Source organism: Drosophila guanche, unplaced genomic scaffold (genome assembly GCF_900245975.1).
Source record: "Drosophila guanche unplaced genomic scaffold, DGUA_6, whole genome shotgun sequence".
Classification (NCBI taxonomy): domain Eukaryota; kingdom Metazoa; phylum Arthropoda; class Insecta; order Diptera; family Drosophilidae; genus Drosophila; species Drosophila guanche.
In genome coordinates, this window is record NW_022995749.1 from 4,341,507 (window position 1) to 4,365,408 (window position 23,902).

Below are 23,902 nucleotides of genomic sequence, written 5' to 3' on the forward strand. Positions count from 1 at the left end.
ATTGGTCTATTGTTACCTACTGTGCACGATTTGTGTACATGTATGTTTATCACAACCACGAAATCTTCAACTGTTGAGTAATATATTTAGTAATGATAACGCATCCAAAATATCCGGAACTGCTATTCTTGAATTTCGAGAAACATTTAATATACACATCAACTTTTGTGTAAGTAAGTGCAAAATGGGATGGGAAAATGTGTATAAATGTATCTTTAAAATATGTGACCACCTTGCTCAACGTAGAGAACAAGAAAGAATAAATGTACTTCGCATAAATGTACTCCGCAGCTTTCATTAAAAATTTAATTATAAAGTGCTTTCCAATTTTCTCAGATGAAGTTCTCGATGTTTTCCAACTCTCTACCACGAATGACATGATCAATTTTACTATTACTCTACAGACTACTCATACTATGTATCTTCCATTAGACTTTTGTCCGGTCATCCGCCAGCATGCATCACACCATTTATCATTACGAAGCACAAAAAGCATCATGGCTATATGCCTCATCTTCAATCCGAACCAATGAACTAATTCGACATAAAAATCGCCGATCACGCAACTCTCAAAGGTATTCATATTCATTCTTGTAGAGACGTAAGTTATCTTTGGTGCTTTAAACAAGTTATAATGATTTAATACTGTTTTTACTTATGTTTCTCTTTAGCATATTTAGCTATGACCAACATTAAAGGGATCTACATTTTCGGGATTTTACTACTTTGTGCAACTCAAATAAAGGTAAGAGTTTTAAATTATTTTTTAATTAATCCACCAAAACGTTTAAAAGTTGTTATCCATTTAAATTGTTTTAAGTCGTTATAATTTATGTATCTCCTTTTCAGGCAACTGTTAAAAGAGATATAGATGTCTCTTCTCTTTACATGGGGATTTCAGAGGATCGCTTACCAAAGGAAATCGTTCCACTCAGTTATGAAGTACAAATTGAACCCAACATAGAAGAACAAACTTTTAGTGGCTTCATAAAAATTCATTTACGTTGGATTAACGATTTAAAGAAAATCTCTTTACATGCTCACTTTGACTTGACTTTAGAAGATACAAAAATTAAACTAAAACAAATGACAAGAGATTTTGGGTAAATATTTAAAACATTTATTTTTGTTTATACACTTTACTTTACTTTACTTTATTTTACTTTTTACATATTTTACTTTACTTTACTTTAATTTTAGCAACCGGACAACGTTCGAGGATATTACCATTTTGCGAGGCGGACGACTTCCACGAAAGTCTATTTATGTTTTACATTTAAAAGAGTTGGTTAAAAAAGACTCTGAATGTATGCTGGAAATACCATTCGAGGGAAATATTTGGGAAACTGCAGATGGACTATTCAGAGGACATTATACGAATTCTACCACTCTTGACCAGGAAATTTATTTGGCTACAAATTTAAAACCAAACAATGCCCGTCGGTTGTTTCCTTGCTTCGATGAGCCTGGGTTTAAGGTGAGTGTTCCGCTCACAACGTTCCACCTCGTTTTGCATATTTTTGGAACTTGGACCAAATGTAATGCATGTGAATATTTTGCTCGTAAAGGTCTAAGTACTTATAAATAAATTTTATTCACACACAAAAACTTATCTTTGAATACAGGTTCCATTTACCGTATCAATCGCCAGACCTACAGATTTTACAACTATTTTTAATACACCATTGCTTCGAACTGATCCACAGTAAGTATAATAAAACAATAATAATACAATAATAAAGCTTTTTATTTATGTTTTGTTTAAAGCCCTTTATTAAGCAACTACATGTTGGATTATTTTGATAAAACACCGCCAATGTCTACATTTACGTTCGGATTTGTAGTAACCAAACTTCAACGGTGGAATAATGAACCAAATCTTTCTTCGCCAACTATTAATATTTGGAGTAACCAATTAGACGCTGACTTTAAGGTGAGCTGTTCTTAATCTGAATGATATCATAAAAAAACGTCTTTTTGGTTTTTTTTTTTGTAGGAAATTCACGAAAAGTTATATTTGACCTATCAAACTATTAAAGATTATTTTAATTTAACAATTCCATTGCCTAAAATCGATGTGCTTGCAATTCCCGATCTACCAACCGCAGATTCAATAGGAATTTGGGGCATATTGATCATGAGGTAACAATTTTGTGTACAAGTCAATTGGATACAATATTAATCTCTTTCATTTAGAGACACTGAACTTTTGAAGAAGGGGAATTTTGTGTTGGCGCGCGAGCTTTTAAGTCAGTGGATTGGCTCGTGGATTACCCCCGAATGGTGGAGTGAGGCAAATATAAACAAAGCTTTGACCAGTTTTTTGGCAGCAGAATTTGTTATGACGGTAAGTTAACATACAAAGTATGTACCTAAAACTCATTTAAGATCTATCAATATAGATGGATGGCGGTGTGGAGTTTAATGGAAAATATCCCATGACAATTCTTTACTCATTGTACTATGAACTAAGCAAAAGATATCCTCATTCACGCATTACGAAAATGAAACAAGAAACCGAATCATTCAAAACAGAACTTGTTTTTCGAATGCTGAACTTTACATTGGGCAAGTTCACTTTTCAAAATGGCCTACGCAGTTTTACTTTGAATCATAGATATAAAACTTTCACCGGGGACGACCTTTGGGTTGCGCTGTCCAACCAAGCAATTAAGGATGGAACACTTGAGACTCACTTCAATGTATCAGATATTGCAAAATCGTGGATCAATCAAAACCGCCTACCGCTTATAACTGTTAATAGAGATTATGACAAAGCCACTGCAATCATAGACCAAAAATTATACCTTAGGGAAAGGCCTCATGACGTACCCGAGAAGGATAAAATGCTATGGTGGATTCCAATTTTAGTTAGTACTCCCGACTCTATAAAATTGTCGAATTATACTTCTTATGTGTGGATGAATGGGACTAGACAAATAAACATAGCCAATCTGCCTAAAAGCAATCAATTTATTATTATAAATAAAGAAGAAATTGGTCCGTTTCCCGTCAACTATGATCCACAGAATTGGAATATGCTGTCAAATTACTTGCAAACTGCAAACGGCAGGTCAGCAATACCAACTTATACCAGGTAAGTAGTAGAAGCACAAAATGTATGAATTTACATCTTCTTCTAAAAAGCTAAATAAATATTTTATAGGGCTAAATTACTACATGACGCCTGGAATCTAGCTTATGCTGGCGAACTAAGTTTCGCAACGGCTTTTGATATGACTTTATTCATGAAATATGAGCGCAATCATATAGTTTGGAGTCCTGTTTTTACATTTATAGACCATTTTGGTCGGTATATCGACATGTCTGAAGTTCATAAAAAATTCGAGGTAAGTATGTGGTAAAAAAATATACAAATAATAAGTAAAACATTACATTTACATTTTCAGCAATATACTACAATTCTCTTGGCTCCTTTATATGAGGAGCTGGGTCCTGAAAGTGAAAATGAAGAACATTCTGTAACGGAGATGCGAAAATTGGCTAAGACTTTCTTGTGTCGTTCAGGCTATCAACCATGTATTGCAGAAGCACAAAAATCATTTGAATTGTGGTTAAATGAGCCTGACACACCTTTTGATCGGTTGGTAAAATTGAATCATAATATACTATTTATAATATTCTTTATTTCAGCATTCCTAAGGAATACATATGTCCTGTTTTTAAATGGGGGTCGATGGATGAATGGAAACTTGGGTTGAAACATTTAAGCCAGTTCCCAAAGTCCCGTCCACAAAGTGAGCGAACTTTTCTCTTAAAAATGTTAGTTGGCTGCCCATCGGAGCAAGAAAAGATTAATCATCTACTACAGTTGGTTCTATTAGAATCTAATTCGAATTTTACTGAGAACGACATATTATTAATTTTAAATACTTTAACCGGCGGATCTGTTGGATATACATCTTTATTGAAATTTGTGTCTAAGCATTGGACTTTAATTCAAGAAAGGTAAGAAAAGGCATGACTGTTATAAGAAACTAAAATGAGTCAAACCATGCACATATCTATTCAACTACAAAAAATTAACAACCAAATATCGAATGAATTTAATAATTTTATTTTCTTTCAAGGTTTCAAAATAATACTAACCTTTGGGATAAATTAATCGGTTCAGCAACTGGGATGTTTGCAACTAAAGAGGGATATAATATGGTAAAAGACTTCTACGATCAACATCGTGGAGAATTCGGAAGTGCACAGCATATTATTGAAAAGTCCCTTCGAAATATAAAAGAGGAAGCGCAATGGAGTGATCAAAATCTTCCAGTTATTGAAGAATGGCTGGAAACCTACTTATCAAAATCTACAAAATCAAATTAAATATTTCCAAAAATATATGTATAATATTATGTTTGAATTACGGTTTTCATATGCACACATATGTACGACGTTTTGGGACTAACACCCATTTCTTTTTTTGAAACATAAGCTCCCAATTTTATATTTGTAAAAAGGAAGTTTGTAAATAGCCCAGTCAAGCTCTTGACAAACGCATCACACACACCCTCAAAGAGTTCTGCACCGCTTAAACAATTCTGAGGATTCCTTGATCGTTTGTTGTATAGTCTTTATATATTTATGTTTAATTTATTACATTTATTACAATTAACTTAAAAATATACAATTTTTAACATATTGGATCTTAGCACAAATAAATAAAACATTTTATATGACACTTATAAGTCCAAATACATTATCTTTGTAGCAGATAATGCCCCACAGAGACTCAAAAAGCTAGCGGTATAAATAACAGCTGTTGTAGTACCCGATATTTTTATAATCGTACCCATACATATAGATAAAATAAATTGGGCCAAGAATACCATGCTACTTATGATGGCAATATCAGTGCCCAGCCCTCTAACGCCTGAGCCATGTTTTGCTTGTCCATTTTCATCTAACTCAAACTGAAAACAATGGTTATTTTGCATATTCCGAATATATTAAAAATTATATACTCACCGTGGACAAATAATGGTAGTGTGCAACAAGTAAATATGGCATGGTGAAAAGAGTTGAGTACATAACACCCGCTGTCCAGCTAAATAGTATGACGCTACTTTTGGCTCGAGTCAAGGCCATTAAAGCCATTCCAGTACAATAGAAACAAAGACCTCCAACGTATACATTCTTGGCCCTAAACAAATTTTAGAATTAGTAATTAAATGAGGTTTCAATGATTGCAAATTACCGAAAACGTTGAATAAGCTTGTCTATAACAAGGGAATAGCAAGCACATGACAGTGAATACATTGCCATTCCCCAACATCCGAAACGAATGCCCTCTTCATAACGGATCTGAGGTTCTGATCCTTCTGTTGCCTTTGGGTCACCATTGAATATAGCTTCGCCCACAAAATCAGTAAAATAAAGGGAGTAGCAAACATGCGCCATCCAACAAAACAGATTCGTCAGGCATACCATTCGCAACGAGTGTGGCATGTATACAATGGATAGTAAATAGTGTGACAATGACTCTATTTGTACGGAACTTTGTATCGGTTGTACATTCTCTACTTCTGTTTTTTCTGGTAGAGGGTCTGGGGTTTCCATGAATGAAGTTTCATCAACATTCTGCACTATTGAGATTTGTTCTTCTGTAGATTCAGTTGTTAGCTTAAAATAAAATGTATCATTGTCATTGAATACATGATGAAAATAAACATTTTACCTGTTTCTTATGTTCATCATTCAAGATAGATACTTCATTGTCAAGAGCACCATAAGTTGAAAGTGGCACTTCAGACTGTTCTTTTTCCTTTAGATAATCCCTGTTTTCGTTACTCGATATTGCCCAAAGGGGTATTTCCGAAAAACTGGTAATTGTTAATGTAACACAAGCGACAAATATAAAAGTTATTATTGAGAAAACAGCCTTGACGTGTCCTCCCAATCGACGCCCTGAATCAGTTATATATGTAATTTATGTATTTTGTGTTTTAATTAGCTTACCAATTTCTGTTTCATCCCAGTTAAGGCCTCCCATTGAATAGCCAAAAAATCCTCCCAGTCCTGCCATAATAGTGAAAGTAGAAAGACCCTTGGCATGATCCTCGGGCACGCAGACATCCAGTAAATACGCTCTTGAAGGACTTTGACAAGCATCTGCGTCAAAATCAAGTAAAACGGTTCCCAAAACAGTAAAAAAAATGCCCCAAGGATGGGAGTTCTTTGAAGAGCCATGCATCGTTTCAGTTCCATTTTGTGTCGCGTTGCTCACGGGAATTACATTTGGCGGGCTGTGATATTCATCGCCAAACCAATAACCCAAATTTTCACCATTCGGCACCAAAAGAAGTCCTTGGAATAGAAAAAAGTATGTAAGATGAACTGTAATATAAATATAAATAAATGTTAGAAGTGGATATTAGCTAGGAATATTTATTCGGAGCTCCATTACTCTTGGCTTGCTGTCCATCTCCCAAAGTGCTTAGGAGCCATCCAAGTGAAAAGAAGTGACAGTATTCGAATGAAGGCTCTTTATCTACGTTCGTACTCTTTATAGTGTTTTCGTTGCCTGATTAACCTAATACTTTAATCTTAATTGTGTGAAATACTTATTATTATTACCAAGAACCACTCCGATTGATAGAAGTAATATAAATGGCCGTCTTCGTCCCATATTTAACTTGCATCGGTCAGAAAATGATCCCAATATTGGGCATAAAAAGAATCCGACTAGGGGAGATAATGCCCAAACCAATGTCATGTGCTGATGCTCAACTCCGATTTTTAGTAGTGTTGGAGACACAAATGCTGTTTCTGCCGCGTACGAAAACTCAATGCCCATTACTGCAGCAGATACACGGATCAACTCAGCACGCGATTTGCATCTGTAAACAAAAATAGTTCATGGGAAATTAGTTAAAATAGTATGTCAGAGAATAAACGCAACAAAAATCTGACTGGTGGATTCAAATGAAAATATAAGTTAAAATATTTGTTGTTCTATGAAGAGGAATTTAACAGTTCATTGGTGTATGATATTAACGAAAACGAGGAGGAACTTAACGAGTCGCTTTTAAAAGCGACTCTACTTCTATACCCGGTACTCAGTCAATATATGTATGTGTGTACATAAATAAATACATGCATATTTGATTTTGTTATGTTATTTTTTTCGAATTTAAGTCACTGCAAATGATTATCTTCATTCTTTCTATCCAATCTGATCCATTGCTGGATCTCATATTACGTTATTTAGTTTTCTTTTATCTCAAAAATTGTGGATGTATAAAACAGTTATAATGTTAGGCCACACAGAACGTTGATTGTGTAATTTAATTTGATTACCTAAATATGTGTGAGTAATCCTTATTAGCACTTGTGTTTCCTTTGAGCTGCCCCAAAGCGCTTTCTTTAGCTCTTTGTAGTATATTCGACTCCTCACTTTCAAAGCCATGGTAAAATTCCTTAATATTGTCCCTTAATTGATGAAATCGCCCTGTGATGCCCTGATACTGGTGCAACTTTTCCATATTTTAGGGAAAATTATGTTACTTCAAAAATTTGAATTCAGGCCTTAAATCTTTTATGGTTTCACGAATTTCTTAACAAAAATATCACACGCCAAGGAAGCCAACACGGTTGACAGTTAATCTAAAAGTGTACTCGCTTGCAAGCAAATTTATTGGGACTGAGGAATTTTCTTTTTCGAATGTGACCTTTCCATCGTATTTTAGCGAGCATGCGTTAACATTGTAAAACTTTGAGCTGTTCCAGTATACCCACGAACCATAAATACATACATATATACAAAACACAAAGCCAACAACTAGCGCTTGGAAGAAAAACGTTCCAAACTATTAGTATCGTCAAACAAAACAGTGAAGCAAGGTTAGTTCGAGGGGGACCGAGGCGTTTGATACCCTACGTTCGTTCGTTTCCTTAGGTTTGGTATTATCATCAATATATTCTCATTTCTCGTGTCAGGGTGTATGTGACGGAACTCCTCCTAAGCGGTACGACCGATTGTTGTATATTGAGTACGTCTGCAAATAGGATGAATCTATTTTTCATCTTTACTTTTAAACGTGACTTTAGCCCTTTTCATCAATTTAGCTTTCAGTTTTTGACATAAAATAATATTCGCCTGTGAGTATATTTTTTATACTCTGTTTATACTCTTTACTCGAAGAGTAAATAGGGTATTTTTCACTTCTGCTCGAAAGAAAAGTACATATGTATGTAACGCACAGAAAGAAACGTTTCAGCATCAATAGCCGAGTCGATATAACCATGTCTGCTGGCCGTATTGTTGGCGGCTAGTTCTCGGAACATTAGAGCTAGAGCAACCAAGTTTTGCATTCAGACTTCTGCCCTTCCGCCACCGGAAGTACTGGGTATAAAAGCAGTGATGTTTTCAACGCGACTCACAACGTTCCTCCTTGGTAGTTATATGGATTTTTTTTTTTGTGTGGTGTGCATTTTTTATGGTTTTTTTTTACGAGACTTCTTGTATATTTTAATTCGCCTCGTAGAAGCTGAGAGAATCCCGCAAACTTGATTTCCCCTTTTAATTTATAGGTAAATACATATATTAAGACTTAGTATCTATGTATGTTTGCATTTAAGTTATATTGTTTATTTATCTAAGCTTCCCAAATATTGTGGACATTTTTAAACATGGTTTAGATGAAACATTTCAGTAATGGTATATTATGTGATATGCATCTGCATTTTAACCATGTTTTAAAGAATAATATTCTCCCTAACAACCTATTCAAATGCCTAATTAATTGGATGACATGGTAAGAGCTTTTAATTCTATGATGAGTTGAACTAAAGATTGAGAGTGAACTCCACATTCAAGAAGGCTTACACATTCGGTCATTGTGTCAGGACACAACCCGATATTTAGCAATTTAGATAATCCATCGACAACAGTACGTAGTTTTTTTGACTCAATCGCTTCTTTATTTAGTAAAAGTGACATGTCTTCAACCGTTCTTCAACTTGAGTATCCAGATCTGAAATATCCCATCAACTAATTATAGTGTTTATGAAAAAATATTTATTTTTTACTTACTTAAGTTTTGTTTATGTTATCGTTGCCTGACCTGAGCATCTGTGTGACCGCGGAATTATCGATAAAATACACCAGCAGACCCTCGGACATATACCTTTTCATTTTCAAAATATACTGAAAGTATACCGTAAACTTAAATGTAATTGCCAGTTTTGATCTTGTTTAATATTGCCAACAAGTTAGGACTCTCAGCTTTAAAACTTTAATTTTATTTGATTTATCATTTAATACTTCACAAGATTGACTGATCTTCATGACTTATCTTTATTGGAAACTTGATTGAAAGGCTATGAGAGAATGCAAAATCTCTCGTGTCTAAAGATATTCGAACAATTAATTATAGCAAAGGATAAAAAATAAACACTCTCTATTTTTCCAGATCGATTTGTCCAAAGACGCCGCGATTTGTGGATCGAGACCAAATGTCTTCTCTGGTGATTCGTAGTCTTTGTAAGACCTCGAGAGATCGATCCTTGAGCCTAGGGTCCTCATCGGCAAAGCGAAGGGTGCAGGAGCCAGTGCAACGTTCCGGCCAACGCTCATCAAACGTAAATACTACCACAAAGAAGAATGGCTCGCCGGGGCAGGAAAAGGTCTTCGCTATGACCAAACCTGGAGCAGATTCCTGATCAGACTGGGAATGGGATTGAACGTCGGGGATCTCTTCCAAGCTACTTAGTGGCAATGTGACCTTTTCCCCTTCGTTAGTGGCACCACTGGATGTCTGCTGGGATGCCATCCCTGTCATATATCGCTGGCTGGCGATATTTTGAGATTGTTCCTCCTCGGAAAAAACCGAAACTGAGCCAGTGTTTGAACGCACTGGAGAATCGGGTGCTGGTGCTGGCTTGGTGACCGTCTGCCGCATAATTAGACCTGAGAAAGATTCCAGATCAGGCTGCAATGTCAATTGGGAATCAGGGAGCACGATTATCTCTTCTTCCAATTTCTTCGGTGCTTCCACTAAATCGAGCTTTTTTGCCCTTTCCTGGGATGCAATCACCGTTATGACGCTGACATCAGAAACTTCCGAGTTTTCATCGTCGGAGAAAATCGGCACCGCGGTGCTGTTTGAGTGCACTGACGGATCGTGTGTGGTCTTGGCCACATAAAAGGATGTATCGATTTGTTCCTCCTCCGTTGGGTCAGTGTCCAAGGCTGTGCGCATGGATCGGTGCTGGTTACTCAGCAGAATCTTTTTCTCAACGTCCTGGCAGATATCGCAAATGAAGTCTACGGACTCGGAGCCACGCGCCTGCCTTGACATGCCCGCCACACACTTCAGGTGTGCGCCGGTCGAGGAACACAGCTTGCAGGGACATATGATCCAGGTATTCTTGTTGAAGTCTCGTCCGTTGGGGCATAGGCACGTTTCCTGGGCGCATAGCATGTGCTTGCGGTGCAGCTCCTTGTAAGCGTTATTCTGCCGCTCACAGGTGGCGTCCGGCACGAAGATCGACTGCTTGCGAATGATGTCGCGAAACTTCTCACTGTGGCACCAGATGCAGCGCAGATTGTAGCCCGAGGTAAGGGCGTATCCACGCATGCATTTCCGGTGGGCAAAGCCTTTACGGCAGCAGTCTCCATAGGAGACCCTGTGCAGGTTGAAGGGCTGAATGACCTGCGAACATATGCCGCAGTTTTGATTTTCTGGCGGATTGGCCAACAGCTGTCGCTGGTAGCCGTCGAACGGTGTACACTCTTCGCAGTAGCTGTGAAACTCTCCACAGAACTCTGAGGTGACATTGTGGTTCAGGGAGCAGGCCCAGTGGAAGCGTTTGCGGCACTTATGGCACGCTATGTTGGCGCCCGTCTTATTGCAGAAGCAGCAAATTTTTTTCTTGGCGGCGGCGGCTACCTCGCGAATGTCGCGCATCAGGAAGCCCAAAATGCCGCACGAGTCGCCACCGCATTGGGGCAAATCTGTCGATAAAAGCTGCAAAACAGGATGCGCATATAGTTCGCTGTTGGCGGCCCACCAAGTGCGGAATTTAACTCACCAAGCAGTAGTGGTGGAAGGTTAGTTTCTGCCTAATTATCCACTTGCCAAATGCAAAAGTATCAACATCACTGTTGCTGCTTTTCATGCCGCAAAGTTCACACGTTTTTGTCTCCATTTAATCTCTGGCGCCACAGCTAGGTATGGAACTTGGTCAACTTTGTCAATTAAAGCGCAGTAAGTTGATAGCTACCTATCGCTTGGTGGTGTTATCGGACAATCAGAGAGGAACAAAATACATCAAACGTTATGGGGACACAACAATTAATTATACATATTTGCATTGACATTAATATTATTTACCATATATGTATGTAAATACAAATAATTATATATTCTCTATAAAATATGATATACACATATAATAAAAAAATAGGTACGCAATAGGTTTATGCAGGTTTTAGAGTCTTACTTGGGGTTCAATATTTTGGACGAACTTTCCATCATTCCTGAATACCAATTCGTATTCAGGAGGAGTCACGGGACCCCTGAGCAATGTCACAGGGTTATTAATGATATAGTTTCGGCATTTGAAAACAAAAAATACTGCACTGCTGCATTTCTTGATGTTCAACAAGCTTTCGATCGAGCCTGGCACAAAGGTTTGTTGTACAAGATCTGGCTAAAAGCTGCTTTTACGTGCAGCAGAACACCGATACTTCATCACTACTTCTCATCAACGCAGGCGACATGCCAGTTGCAAACAACAGCCCTGTTGCAACATATGCTGATGAAACAGCCGTTTTAGATGCAAGCACATCTATAAATGAAGCTTCCGAACTCCTGCAGAGTGAGCTAAGCTAATTGAAGACTGGTCCTTCGATGGAAAATTAGAATCAACTCCCTGAAATCCGTCCAAATAACGTTTTCATTAAGACCAGGTAACTGCACAAATGTTACACTTAACTACTCACCAATTCCACAAAATACCTGTGTGAAGTATCTCGGCTTGCATCTCGACCGCAGATTAACATGGAAAACCCACATTAAAGCAAAATGTCAACAACTTAGACTTTAAACACTAAAAATGTCCTGGTTGATAAGTCGAAAATCAGAAACCCCTTTGGAAAACAAAATTCGCCTCTACAAATCAATACTAAAGCCTGTTTGGACCTACGCTATACAGCTCTGGGCGACTGCTAGCAACTCAAATATTGAGATACTCCAGCGTTACCAATCAAAAACTTTGCGACACATTGTCCCGTTTTACGTATCTAATGCAAATATCCACAAAGATCTTAATATTCCAACCATTAGAGAAATACATCGACAGACACCACAACCATGAGAATAATTTAGCCTTAAGTCTATTAGACAATAGCTTAACAGTAAGAAGACTAAAAAGATACCACATTCTCGATCTCCCCGATAGATAAATCCAACAAACTGAAAATGTTATGTTATATATAATACCAGGACTCATTTCTGTTAATTTAATATTAATTATACAATTTACTTATTGTTTAAACAAACAGATTGTAAATATAAAGAGAGAGAGAAAAAAAAAAGTTGTTCAAACCCGGTTATCCCTTTTATCCTTAATGTATTTCAAAAATTTATAAGCAGATAAAGGATACATTAAACAAAGTTTGTCTAATATTGTTGGGCAAGCTAATTCATATATTCTTTATTCTTGCCGAATCTCGTAAGATTTAACTTTTTATTTGCTCCTCACAACGTAAGCAAAACAGCGGCTTGAGAAGTGTAACCTTGCGTAATGCCTTTTACACCTCTCTTCACACTCCGCCGCTGGCAAAACATATTGCACATTTTGTTCGCAAACATTATTTTACATCAATATATATTTTGAAAATATTTCGGTATATTTTCAAAATATTTCGGTATATTTCCGAGCGTATGTCAGTATATTTGATCGATAATTCCGCGTTCGCACTGCTTTTCTTTTTAGTAAACAAAAAATATATTAATTAAATGGCAGACGATTTGCAAAACTATAAATTGCAGTTGCAGCAGGTATGTTGTGTTCCAATACACATACGCATATCAAAATATGCGATTAGGGTTCGTGGTTTTGGATAAAAAACAAACATAAATTCATGTGTTTGTGCAGATGTATGTATGTATATGCAACTGTACATACATACATAAGTATTTATGTACAGTTGCATATAGATACATCTAAGTACATATTTGTGAAGGCCTTTGTTTAAAAACAATATCCTAACGCTTATACATGTATGCCACCGGGTGCAATCGGGATAACTAGGTCAAAGTACATTTTTACCTACTGGACCAAGCCAGCAATATGCCGGCCGAAATTAAATGAAAGTGATGCCTAGGGCCTACAGTTCAGACCGCGGAGTCCGTGGGTTCCAGCCCTAGAACAGGCTTATAATTTTCTTTTTTGTGTTTCCTTTACTTTACACTGGAAAATATTATTTATTTTTAATTGTAGGTCGAAGCTGCGCTGCAAACTGATCCAGATAATGAAGAGCTCCTGAAACTGAAGAGTGATCTGGAGGAGGTCATTACGTTAACACGTGATTTGATTAAAACACATTTGGAAGAGCAGCAAAAGTCTTCCTACGTAGAGCCATCATCATCTAAAGCAGCGTCCGCAAACTATTTCGATGAAATTGAGGCTGCTCTTTTGGAGGCTGAAAAATTAGTCACTGCTGCCAAAGTATGGAAGATTGGAGACAAATGCCAAGCTAAATGGAAGGAAGATCGACAATACTACGATGCAACCATAGAAGGCATAACCAGCGAAGGCGAAGCCAGTGTGATATTTGATGCCTACCAGAATCGTTCAACAACCACTGTGAGCGAATTGCGCGAACGTACCACTCGGAACGAAGTTTTTCCGTCAAACAAGTATAAACAAACGACAAGTTTAATAAGTACTTTATTTTAATACGAATTTACTTTACAGACGTCACAGGCCCAATCAAAAGGAATATTTAAAAAAAAGAAAACAAAAGAAACAACAGCGCTTCAAAGACTTGGAGGAAGAGCGGGAGTCTGATAAAAATAAATGGATACACTTTACCACTAAAAATCATAAGAAGCCGGGAATGAAAGTTAAGAGCATATTTGCCTCACCGGACAATGTAAGCGGTAGAGTTGGCATCGGTACATGTGGAACGGCGGGAAAAGGCATGACTGATTTTACTGTTGGCGAAAAATACCGCAAAGGTCTCTGAGATATAAACAAGATTTGACATAAATTAGAGTTAAATAATGTTTTTGGATTATAATAAATGGCTGCTTTTATAATTTGATAAGTCAACAAAGATTCTTTTGCATTAGTTTATGTTTAACTTCATATTGAAATGAACTATAAATTTATTCCGTACAACAATCATTTTAAATTATGTTTTGATGCTTTTTATCTGTGTGCGATTGCTTGCTACATCTGTCATCTACATCACCTCTCCCACCAACACTCCCTTGTGAAGTGGGACCTGGGTCCTGTCGGAGCCAAGTGAAGCTGCTTCTCCTTGTTCCCTTCTTCCTTCGATCGGCTCTCTAGTCCGGGGCACGTGGATGGCCGTCGTGGTTCCCTGGGACTGGGGATGCGTCCAGCTCCTCCGCTCTTGCCTGTACGGTCTCGTCGTGGCCGAAGCTCGCTTAGTCCCACAAGCAACTTGATACATTTCAGACAGCTTCTGTTAGTACTTAAATGGCGCTGCTTGTCAATGCGGCCTCTTGCGGCGAACAGGAATAACTGGTTTAGCTTGCTGTTAGCAAAGCTGTTAAGTTTGCACAATATTTGAAAAGGATTTCTGTTAGCGGAATTACTAAACATCTTTAAGCCATGGTTAGATGATCTTTTAAGCCATTCAAATTAATATTTATGATGCGATGTTTGTATTTTTTCCATTTTCAAAACAAAGGCAGCTGGCGGCACGTACGCAGATCCATCGATCACGTTCTGTTGACAAATCTTATTGTGATTCTTCTGCTGAAATAGAGGAAGGGCAGGCCAGTGCTGTAGAAAGCACGGTTTAGTGGGGGTTTCTTTTGGTTATGCTTAAATAAATTAAATGTTTTATTTTCTTTAATTTTAAATAGTTACTATTATTATGGGAAGTTATCTGTTTCAATGCTCAACAAGCTTAAGCTTTGCTTTAACATTAACATAACATTAAAATGTTTAAAATTGTGTTTACAGCGCTTTGCTCTGCACTTCTAGCAAGTAATTAGCAGCTGAGCAGAAAAGCTTACACACCGCTTACATTTTAATTAACATTTTCTTTAACAATAAAATTAAACTTTACATGAAATTTCTACTCGCTGGTCATAAGCAGTCTTTTCGTGGCTAACATTTCCATTTACATTTGTTTCTACATTTACTTAACATTTCCTAACAGTTTTTCCTTCTTGCTTTACTCTCTACCACGAGTTTCGCTCTTTTTCCTCCCCTCCTTCCTGTTCTCTCTTATCTAGCGCATACCTCAGCGAGCGATTTCCCGCTTGTAGAGGGAAGTCAGCCTCAAAAATGTTGCCACTGCACTGCCACTGCCTCTGGTTAGCCACAAAATGGAAACAGTGGCGGTGTAGCCAAAAGCCAAAGGAGTTCATTTCGCTCTCAACCACTTGAAAGTGAACGAAAAACAAAGGTCTAACCGGCACATTAAGCTCTACGCTCAAAATGAAGAATGATATGGCTGGGAGATGGAGTGGAAAAAGTCTCCCCTATGTCACACCCATTAAACAGATGATGAAGAAAAGGCCTTGGCCCTGGCCATCTCCCCCAGTACTTCCCAGTGTTTTACATTTTCCAACTGTTTCTGTGTTGTGTGTAGTTTGTTGTTACTGTTTGCTCTGTTTTCTGGTGATTTTTTTTTTCCTGTGGCAGGGAAGCACACACATTTTCCTTTTGGTATAAGCTTTTGTTTATAAACTAGTTTCGAAAACTTGCATCAACCACACCACAATTCTCTCACTCTCTCATTTAGCCAAAAGTTTTGTATTCTTTTTTTCAGCATAGGCCATTTTGCTGTTTGTTTTGAAACAGTTTCCCTTTCTTATTATTCCAGTTTCCCTCACTTTATGGATTCGTTTCCTCTACCACTCAACCCCATTTATAATGCACTTCGAGTCGCTTAATACCTTACACTTCCAGTTGTAGTTCAACTGCTTAAAGTTTTGCTTAATTGTTAGCTCCTGGGAATTACCAATTCCACGCACGTTCTGGGTTAAGTTCTTAAGCCAATTTCAGACTACTTGTAATTGAAACGTAATTGGAGCGACTGTGTCTGTGTTTTATTTCCGATTTTACTCTCGCTCTCTCTAGCGACAAAAAAAGAAGAGAAAATGCAGTTATCAACTAGCAAAGTTAAAGCGATTTAATGGCGTGAGCATTGAGCAAATGTCAGCCTCAATTAACTTTAGTAATTTAGTAATTACGAAATTTTGTACTCTTAACAGACAGTTTCACTATTTTCACAATGTTTGAGTTAGGAAAATACTTGCTAAAAATTATATCAGTTCTCATCCAGCTCTTGCTGCCATATCTTTAAATCTACTTTTAATTATGCAAATTTGACCCTTCCTAGCCATTGCTTTATTTGTTCATTTAAATCCATTTCAAGGTGTTTTTAGCACTAAGATTGTTGCTCCAGAAAAATGGAAAGCAAAAAAGCAAACACAAAAAAATGCAGAGTGTGAAACGTGAAAATCTTATACAAAAAAAAATGCAAATTAAAACCAGGAAAAAGAAAATATTTCGTCCACAAGATTAGCAGAACAAACACCGAATTTCTCTTCTGTCCTGGCTTCTGTTTACTTTTCCTTACATCATAGAAAATACATTATTTTTCTTATTTCCTTAGCAAATAAATGCTCGCTAATTTGGTTTTTGTTTGCTTTTATTTTAGAATATATTTCAGAATGAGGGCAGGAGCCTAGGTAAATATTTTACGTGAATTATTACTGTGTTTTAAGAAAACATTCTGATAATTTATGTGTGCTTTAACGATACAAGTTTGCCTTTAAAAAATAAAACAAGCGTTTGGTAAATTTCTCAAGAATATCTGGACTGTATTGGGACTGTAAATTATTCCCTTAATTGTGTCATTATTTCCTCCGAATAATTGTAACCTTAGCTGCAGTCTCCTTAGCAGCCAGAGTCCACTATGAAGACAGCATTTCCACATTTAGTTGCCACAGTCGCCCGTTGCATGCTTTATTCTGCGGCATTCCACAAAAGTTTTCACAAAAAAAAAGTTTTTGGCTAAGAGAAAACGAGAATAATTCTTTTTTAAGTCTTGCGGCGGGAGTGCCTAGTGAAAATTTAAAAACAAAAGAGTGCACTGTGTAAATGGAGACAAAATGTGGAAAATAGATGGAGAAATGTAGCTACTTTTGTACTTAGCAAATGGCTAAGCGGATAGAGAGAGACTTATTTTTTTTTGTGTCTTTCATAATCTCGGTGGGGAGTTGCAGTCACCGCAAAACTCTCTCAGCGGCTTGTGCCTGAGACTCACAATACTGTGACTGTGAAATATATATAATGTGCCTTAAATTCGAGCAGCCTTCAACATATTTTAAATGATTTTTCAAACAACAGGCAGTCCTGGCAATTAACGGATTAACATTAACAAATTAAACCAAAGAACATAATTTATCATAGCAAAATAAAATCCCAAAAATTGCAAAAAGGAAACCGAAGCTTGAACCATAAATCAAAGAGAAAAACAGAAATATGCAAATCCCTGGCAGATAATTGTATTGTTGTTGAAATGAGTTAAGCCAGCGATGACCAAGAGAATAAAGCAGTCTTATCTGCTAAATACATGACATAAATCAATGTTTTAATAAAATAAAATAATTCAAAGTACTCAAATTATTCGAAGCTTTTAGTGAATTAATTTATTAACTCAATTATATGAGAGTAATGGGTCTCTGAAATGTTCTTTAATTTATTTCTGTAGACTATTTGTCGCTGCAGGATATTATCAGTAGTTAGATAATATTTGCAGGATTTTCTTTGGCATTTTCTTGGTTAAGTTTTCCACAATTGAGTGTACCAATAGCTGTTCTATTCCTTCTAGAAATAGCATTACAAACTTGTAGTTAAATGCATCATTGCCCGCAAAGAATCACTCGAACAAAAGCCAATTACAGTTTGCATTTCCCATGTGGCGGGGCCAACTCTTTTGTCGGAGGAAACAATCAATTTCGCGCTGTGCGTGGAGGCAGTAGAGGCTTCGGTAGAGACTGCATGGCTGTGGCTGTTTTGGGGGGATTTTCAGCTGTTTGTTTTTAGCTGCTACGCACAATTAAGCGGGTAAAAGGCGGGGCAGCAGCGGATGTGGATGAGGAAATTGCAATAGACGGGAAACCGACAAAACAGAAAATCGGACAAAATGCAGCAATAGACAGGCAGATGGCAGATGGACAAACTGGCAGCATGCCTGCAAATGTTCGCATTTGGGAACTCACTCAGTTGAGTGCTTTGAGGGAACGTGCTACGAATTTTGGGCTGACTTGGTCCAAGGATATTGGTTGAAACTCCCTTTGGGGCCACGCTAAAGCAAACAGCTGCTGCTGGGTATGTAATCTGATATTTAAGACATGCATCAGTGAGGCTCTGAGCATTATATTATTATTACATTAGGTAGAACATTTTTTTCTCATAGTTTGCCCTTTTTTTCGGACTATTATTTCATGTTTATTGTTGCACAAACAGAACTCTGGGCTTGGCTTCTGGTTTTACTATAACTTTTGCTGTAATTGCTGAACGTAGAAGACCCACTATATAATCAGTTGCTCTTAAATGATTTCAATTAACATAAAATTATAGTTAAAGTCTTTGCAACTTACACACCTTCTCTGACAATTTGTCATTCATTGTAGAGTTCATGGAGAGGCTGTTTGTTTTAGTTAATCTGCGCTGTTTGTTTATATTATTTACCTAATTTGGACAGTCCACAAGAGCAGCATAGATATCGAGTTGCGACATCTAATATGCCCGGTTTAAATTAGTTAAAACGATGTCTCAGGCTTGGGTAAACCGAAACAATCCAATTAAAATTTCAGCAAATTTTCCCCCGAATTACGCCTAAGCAGTTAAGAAGGTGTTTAAGTCCCACAGCGGTAAGGGCCGACAACGAAAAGTTTATGAGGCTCAAGGAAAGTTTGTGGAGGGAAGGATGGGCTGACAGAGACGACAGCCCCAGAGGCTGACTGTTTTCCACAGGCTTCATTTTCATAATGGAAATCTGTAACACATGTCAGCTGGCAGACACTTAACATGAAAAGTGTTAATAAACAAATATCTTCATTTGAATATTTCAATGTTGATTTGTGTATATATTTCTTGGCAAATTTTGTTGCCTTTTAAAGTATTTCAACCTTATGGGAGTGCATTTATCTCCTGTCTGCCAGTCCGCAGTGCGCCAATAATTTCTCATTATTATTTTAAGAAACGGATTTACTGGTTGCCGCAACAAAAGAATAAGAGCAGAGGAAAAAACGAAGGAAATCTGTGGGAGGGTGAATTTTACTTGTTTTTACAAACGCCAAAGGAAAAGCACTGCGAAAACCGTACTTTCAGCCACCAGAGTATTGTTTTTTTTTCACTGTTTTATTTTCATATTTTCTTCATTAAAAAAGTGCTGAAAAATGCCCATTGTGCAACAGAAAATATGGCAACTGATTGATGGAAAGATTTTGTGTACATTTGAATGTTTTTTCTATGTAAAAATTGCTTTGGCAGGTCACTGTCTCCACGCTGAAATAATTCAACTCAGCTGGCTACACAGCTGCTGCACAATTTGCTGTAAAATTGTGAACTCGCCTGCTGACTGGCATACAAATGAAGCATTAGAAAATATCCCTAAAGCAATTGTCTTGTTGGCAGTCAATACGGCAGGTCCTTACCAAGAAAAAAATAACCATTGCGATGTTTCATTATGCCAAGGATGGCCACAAAAACAGTCATTGTTGGAGATTTGACTGGGCTCCGGGATTGTGGCAGCAGCTGGCACAGAAGAGACCACAAATAAATGCAAGAAAAAATAATGCAAAAATATATATGAAAAATGAATTGGAGACAGCGGGAAGCATGCTAATAGTTTTGCTTAGTTTAAGGCTCTCACGTAAAGCCATTTTAATATTTAATGCATCGTTTAGCATTCGACAATAAGCCAATAATAATCCAAGAATGAATAAAACAGTAGATGAAGGGATGCTCCTCGAAGCTTAGTACCGAACAATGAAAAATAATGAATCCTTAAATTGATTTTGAGGCATTTTACTGCTTTATTTAAGCTGCATTAAATATGCAAAATAAAATCCTTGAAACATGTTATTCAAGCACTTGAACCTGGAAATAATCAGCTTAATATTCCACAGAATTTGCGTAGCAAATTAATTATTCTCTACAGATTTTTACCCCACCTTAGAAAAAATACAATTTAAATTACACAAATGAATTATTCATTAAATTTGTGCACTTGACAGGCAAAAAATAACAATTCATTTCTTAAGTTCAGCCAAGAGCAAGCACTTTCAAGGGAAGGCAAGTAAATTGTCACATTGTTGGTGCCCTCGTCAGATAAACAAAATTTGAGACTGCCGAAAATCACAAAGCAGATTTGGCAGCTTGATTTATGAGAAAAGGGAGAGAGAGCCTTTCGCAGTCCCCTGTGCTTAAAGTCCATTCTTGTGTCCCTTTATACAAAAATTAAGCCGAGTCTTTTAATTGTACAAAGTCTGGCAAGGCAACAAACTGCAAGCATTACTTTGAAGTTATTTGAGTGTGGATGAAAATTGAGTGGGAAACACACTTAATTATGTAACAGACGATAAAGGTTTTCAGTCTCTATCAGACACTGATCAATGTTGTCGATTTATCAACTCCCTAGACGAAAATGAATTGAAAATACGAATTTCCTATTTGTGCTTCGGCAGACTTTGGCATCAAACCAACAAAATTGTGGCTGTTAAAATGATAGATGCCAATGTGCATGTTCATCCAAAAGGTGTTGAAAAATGGTAGCAAAAAAAGGTTCAGTCTTGGATCTTCTATGCCTTTTAATTGGTAGCTTAATGAAGCCCTGAATTAAAATGTTCCTAGACCCCAGCTGCTGCCAGTGAAAGAGAAATCAGAAACAAACAGAATTGTGCCACATAGTGCTTTAGAAACACATATTGTTAGTTTGAATTATTGTATTGGTCCCCTTTGAATCACCGACAAGATATAAATTTCACTTGAATAACTTATATTTTAGTTTGAAAATTCGGAAAGTTAACGATAACTTTTATTGCCGAATGACACTCACAGCAGCCGGCAGACAATTCTTAACTTTACTCATTTGAATCGAGCAAATGTGTCATAGTATTTTGGCTAAACAGCGATAAAGTTGCTGTCAGGGGAAAGAAACGCTTTCCATTTAGCTAAATGGAACCAACTGCCATTTATCCCAGGTGTAGAGCAATCCCCAGGCCAAATGCCAGCACTGAAATGAAGTGAATCTTTAGCGTTAATGCTAATGACAGCGACAGTTGTTTGTGTTGTTATGTTCTGTGTTCCTGTCATCCATTCACTTGACGCTTTCAGTGTGCGTTTTGGTCTGTGGTCGCCATCACCACCACCTGACACCTGTCTGTCGCAAGTTTGAGGCAGTGCCGAGTTGGGGCTGACATGTGGTCACGGATATGGCTGAGATAGAGACAGCTGCTGGTTGAGTTCTCGCTGGCATGGAAATGTTAGATGTATGTTAGATTTCAGACTAGACAAATGGAAATGTTGAGGTTTGAACAAACTTGAATGGATTCATTCATTGGTTAAAATCTCCAATGTCTATCCCCAAGCACCACTGCAGTGTTAAATTTGTTTTCCTTTTCATGGGGCTGTCCTGCGCCGACTCCGACCGCCTGCGTCAGCTTCAGCAGCGCTGTCTCTGCCTCAGCTGACGGCCTTTGCTCTCTCCGTTTCACGCAAGCACATAAGTTCCACGTGCCTGAGCAACGTCATTAAATACGTAACGTAACATGAACGTGTTTTTAATCTTTTAATATAAATATATAATATATGCAGGAAAATCTAAAGATTAATTAATATTGTTATGGTGAAATATCAAGTAATTTTAGCTAAGAAGTTTATCAAAGAGATTAAGTATGATAATTGCCAAAACAGAAGGGTACTTTCAGGAAAGTTCCAAGCTACTGCTCAGGTGACGTTAACGTTCCAAAAGTTGTCCGTAATGGGTAGTAATTAGGCTGGGCTTTCAATCAAAAGTCACTATTACAGTCACCATACTGTAGGTCAGGTCAGTCTGGTGCTTCTGCTTTTGATTGTCTAGTCATTGAAATTCCTGTGTTTAGAAACTTCCCAACTCTGATCCACAAAACCCAAGAGCATTGGGCTTTTGAGCTGTCACCCAGCAGCCGTCTATCACTTTAACAGCCAGAAATTTCAGGTGCGAAACGATTTGCAAAGAAACAATTTTGCCAACCCCAAAAAAAAAGGAAACCGAAAACCGATTTTCAAATCGAAATGAAAAAACTGGCAATTGGAAGGTAAGCAGCAGCAACAGCAGCACCCACACTATTCACTGAGGTCTTAAAAAGGATTTCCAAGCTGAATATTTGAGTTTATTTCGTGACAGCAATTGGATTTCCATGTTTCCACCTTGTTGGCGCTGGCTCAGGTGGGAAATTGACATCATTGATGGCTGTCAGATTGAATATGAAGAACCTTTCGTTGCTTCCATATAACCAATTGAATTGCTTTGATGAGTTTGAGATTGTTTGCTCTCCTTTATCTCTGGAGTATTTCGCATGAGTACAAATGTATATTGATATTAGGCAGATGGAAACTGAAAGGAACCAACAGGTTTGTGGCGCTGCTGTCTGTCTTGTTTGAGTTTTATTTTATTTTCGTGTGGCGCGATGAGAACAGTTAATTGGCACTGAGTAAGGGTCATAATCGTATTTTATTTAATATATCAAATTCAATTTTTATCGGAGACTGAATCCAAAGTGAAAACCACAACCTCATTTTCACTTTTTGGTAACCATTCCTGGGGCATTCCGGTATCCATGGCAGCTGCAGCTGCGGACGGGTAAATGTTGCCACAGGCCTTGGCCAATTCCGTGCGGTTCTTACGATTCAACAATTCTTCCTTGATCAAAGCTGGAACAAAATGTTTATTTATATTTCTACTAGCTGGCGACATTTCTTACAGTAACCCTCGTTAAGCAGTAATTTTACTACACCCGGTTCGTAGGTCGTGATGCCCATCGACTTTAGTAGATTTTCAATGCCCTTTGTATCATTGAGAAGATTCAATTTGTCCAACGGCAAATCAAATTGAGAGGGCTTTGAGAGCGACATTTTCACGGAATTTTCTCTGAAGCTTAAGGAAATGATTTGCAAGTCATAAGTTATGACATTTAAAGCCTGGCAATCAGGCATGCTGCGAAAAGCAGTTATCGATGAAAATACTAAAAAATACTTAGAGATGGACCCAAAAATAAATCAGTGCAAAAAGCAACCCTGTTTTCAATCCCACAGCACGAGATACATGTAAGTACATAGTCGATCTTCCCTGTGTTTACAGAATTATTTAGCTGCAGTTTTCTTGATTGTTTCGTTTTGTTTTCGTGTTTGTATTCTGCTCTAAGCTGGTGCATCATTCCATTTCTGGTGTTTGTTCCGCAAACAACTCTTTTATGAGTTCAAAATTTTCAGTGACTTTTTTCTAATATTCAACATAAACTGAAGTACTTGGTCAATGCGGACTCATCGTCTGCGACCAACCAATTTCGCTATAGCGATTAAATAACAAAAAATAAAAATAAGCTGGTCCAATGGCGTTCATCAGTTTTACGACCTTTAACTTCTTGGCCACAAAGACACCCACAGTGAAGAAAACATA

At 37.4% G+C, this 23,902-nt stretch overlaps 5 protein-coding genes across 8 annotated transcripts; 2 read left to right on the top strand and 3 right to left on the bottom strand.

The window, feature by feature from the left end:
* Positions 1-77: 77 nt before the first annotated feature.
* On the top strand, positions 78-4,565 carry LOC117585213 (leucyl-cystinyl aminopeptidase). Of its 4 annotated transcripts, none has more exons than XM_034274596.1 (13): positions 83-173; positions 672-745; positions 850-1,103; positions 1,201-1,477; positions 1,626-1,705; positions 1,768-1,933; positions 1,997-2,142; positions 2,197-2,347; positions 2,403-3,097; positions 3,167-3,350; positions 3,411-3,604; positions 3,655-3,969; positions 4,092-4,565. In XM_034274596.1, exons 2-13 carry the CDS (start codon positions 683-685, stop codon positions 4,339-4,341), a joined length of 2,775 nt encoding a protein of 924 aa, XP_034130487.1. In that variant the 5' UTR covers positions 83-173; positions 672-682; the 3' UTR covers positions 4,342-4,565. The 4 variants fall into 4 exon arrangements, with proteins under 4 accessions (XP_034130491.1, XP_034130487.1, XP_034130489.1 ...); XM_034274598.1 differs by having other exon boundaries at positions 93-169; XM_034274599.1 differs by lacking the exon at positions 83-173 and adding an exon at positions 511-575.
* LOC117585214 (proton-associated sugar transporter A) lies at positions 4,403-7,652 on the bottom strand. Its single transcript, XM_034274601.1, has 7 exons — positions 7,315-7,652; positions 6,592-6,854; positions 5,974-6,321; positions 5,693-5,922; positions 5,213-5,637; positions 4,984-5,158; positions 4,403-4,928 (listed from the first exon to the last, which is right to left on the bottom strand). Exons 1-7 carry the CDS (start codon positions 7,497-7,499, stop codon positions 4,698-4,700), a joined length of 1,857 nt encoding a protein of 618 aa, XP_034130492.1. The 5' UTR covers positions 7,500-7,652; the 3' UTR covers positions 4,403-4,697.
* A 1,637-nt stretch (positions 7,653-9,289) lies between these two features.
* Positions 9,290-11,219, bottom strand: LOC117585527. Its single transcript, XM_034275035.1, has 2 exons — positions 11,050-11,219; positions 9,290-10,985 (listed from the first exon to the last, which is right to left on the bottom strand). The coding sequence occupies exons 1-2, from the start codon at positions 11,164-11,166 to the stop codon at positions 9,417-9,419; spliced, it is 1,686 nt and encodes a 561-aa protein (XP_034130926.1). The 5' UTR covers positions 11,167-11,219; the 3' UTR covers positions 9,290-9,416.
* Positions 11,220-12,901: 1,682 nt separating this feature from the next.
* LOC117585522 (survival of motor neuron-related-splicing factor 30) lies at positions 12,902-14,214 on the top strand. Its single transcript, XM_034275030.1, has 3 exons — positions 12,902-13,022; positions 13,465-13,883; positions 13,942-14,214. Exons 1-3 carry the CDS (start codon positions 12,981-12,983, stop codon positions 14,210-14,212), a joined length of 732 nt encoding a protein of 243 aa, XP_034130921.1. The 5' UTR covers positions 12,902-12,980; the 3' UTR covers positions 14,213-14,214.
* An 8,761-nt stretch (positions 14,215-22,975) lies between these two features.
* LOC117585445 lies at positions 22,976-23,429 on the bottom strand. The gene is made up of 2 exons (XM_034274922.1): positions 23,208-23,429; positions 22,976-23,157 (listed from the first exon to the last, which is right to left on the bottom strand). The coding sequence occupies exons 1-2, from the start codon at positions 23,356-23,358 to the stop codon at positions 22,976-22,978; spliced, it is 333 nt and encodes a 110-aa protein (XP_034130813.1). The 5' UTR covers positions 23,359-23,429.
* Between the last annotated feature and the right edge of the window lie 473 nt (positions 23,430-23,902).

Excerpts from the sequence above, each read along its gene's own strand:
- LOC117585213 (XM_034274596.1), top strand. The coding sequence starts at position 683 with ATGACCAACATTAAAGGGATCTACATTTTCGGGATTTTACTACTTTGT. Across the intron at positions 746-849 it reads TTTGTGCAACTCAAATAAAG|GCAACTGTTAAAAGAGATAT; the intron begins GTAAGAGTTTTA and ends TCTCCTTTTCAG. Across the intron at positions 3,351-3,410 it reads AAGTTCATAAAAAATTCGAG|CAATATACTACAATTCTCTT; the intron begins GTAAGTATGTGG and ends TTACATTTTCAG.
- LOC117585527 (XM_034275035.1), bottom strand. The coding sequence starts at position 11,166 with ATGGAGACAAAAACGTGTGAACTTTGCGGCATGAAAAGCAGCAACAGT. Across the intron at positions 10,986-11,049 it reads CCTTCCACCACTACTGCTTG|CTTTTATCGACAGATTTGCC; the intron begins GTGAGTTAAATT and ends CCTGTTTTGCAG.
- LOC117585522 (XM_034275030.1), top strand. The coding sequence starts at position 12,981 with ATGGCAGACGATTTGCAAAACTATAAATTGCAGTTGCAGCAG. Across the intron at positions 13,023-13,464 it reads ATAAATTGCAGTTGCAGCAG|GTCGAAGCTGCGCTGCAAAC; the intron begins GTATGTTGTGTT and ends TTTTAATTGTAG. Across the intron at positions 13,884-13,941 it reads GAAGTTTTTCCGTCAAACAA|ACGTCACAGGCCCAATCAAA; the intron begins GTATAAACAAAC and ends TTTACTTTACAG.
- LOC117585445 (XM_034274922.1), bottom strand. The coding sequence starts at position 23,358 with ATGTCGCTCTCAAAGCCCTCTCAATTTGATTTGCCGTTGGACAAATTG. Across the intron at positions 23,158-23,207 it reads ACTGCTTAACGAGGGTTACT|CTTTGATCAAGGAAGAATTG; the intron begins GTAAGAAATGTC and ends ATTTTGTTCCAG.
- LOC117585214 (XM_034274601.1), bottom strand. The coding sequence starts at position 7,499 with ATGGAAAAGTTGCACCAGTATCAGGGCATCACAGGGCGATTTCATCAA. Across the intron at positions 5,638-5,692 it reads ATGATGAACATAAGAAACAG|CTAACAACTGAATCTACAGA; the intron begins GTAAAATGTTTA and ends TTTTATTTTAAG. Across the intron at positions 5,159-5,212 it reads AAGCTTATTCAACGTTTTCG|GGCCAAGAATGTATACGTTG; the intron begins GTAATTTGCAAT and ends AAATTTGTTTAG.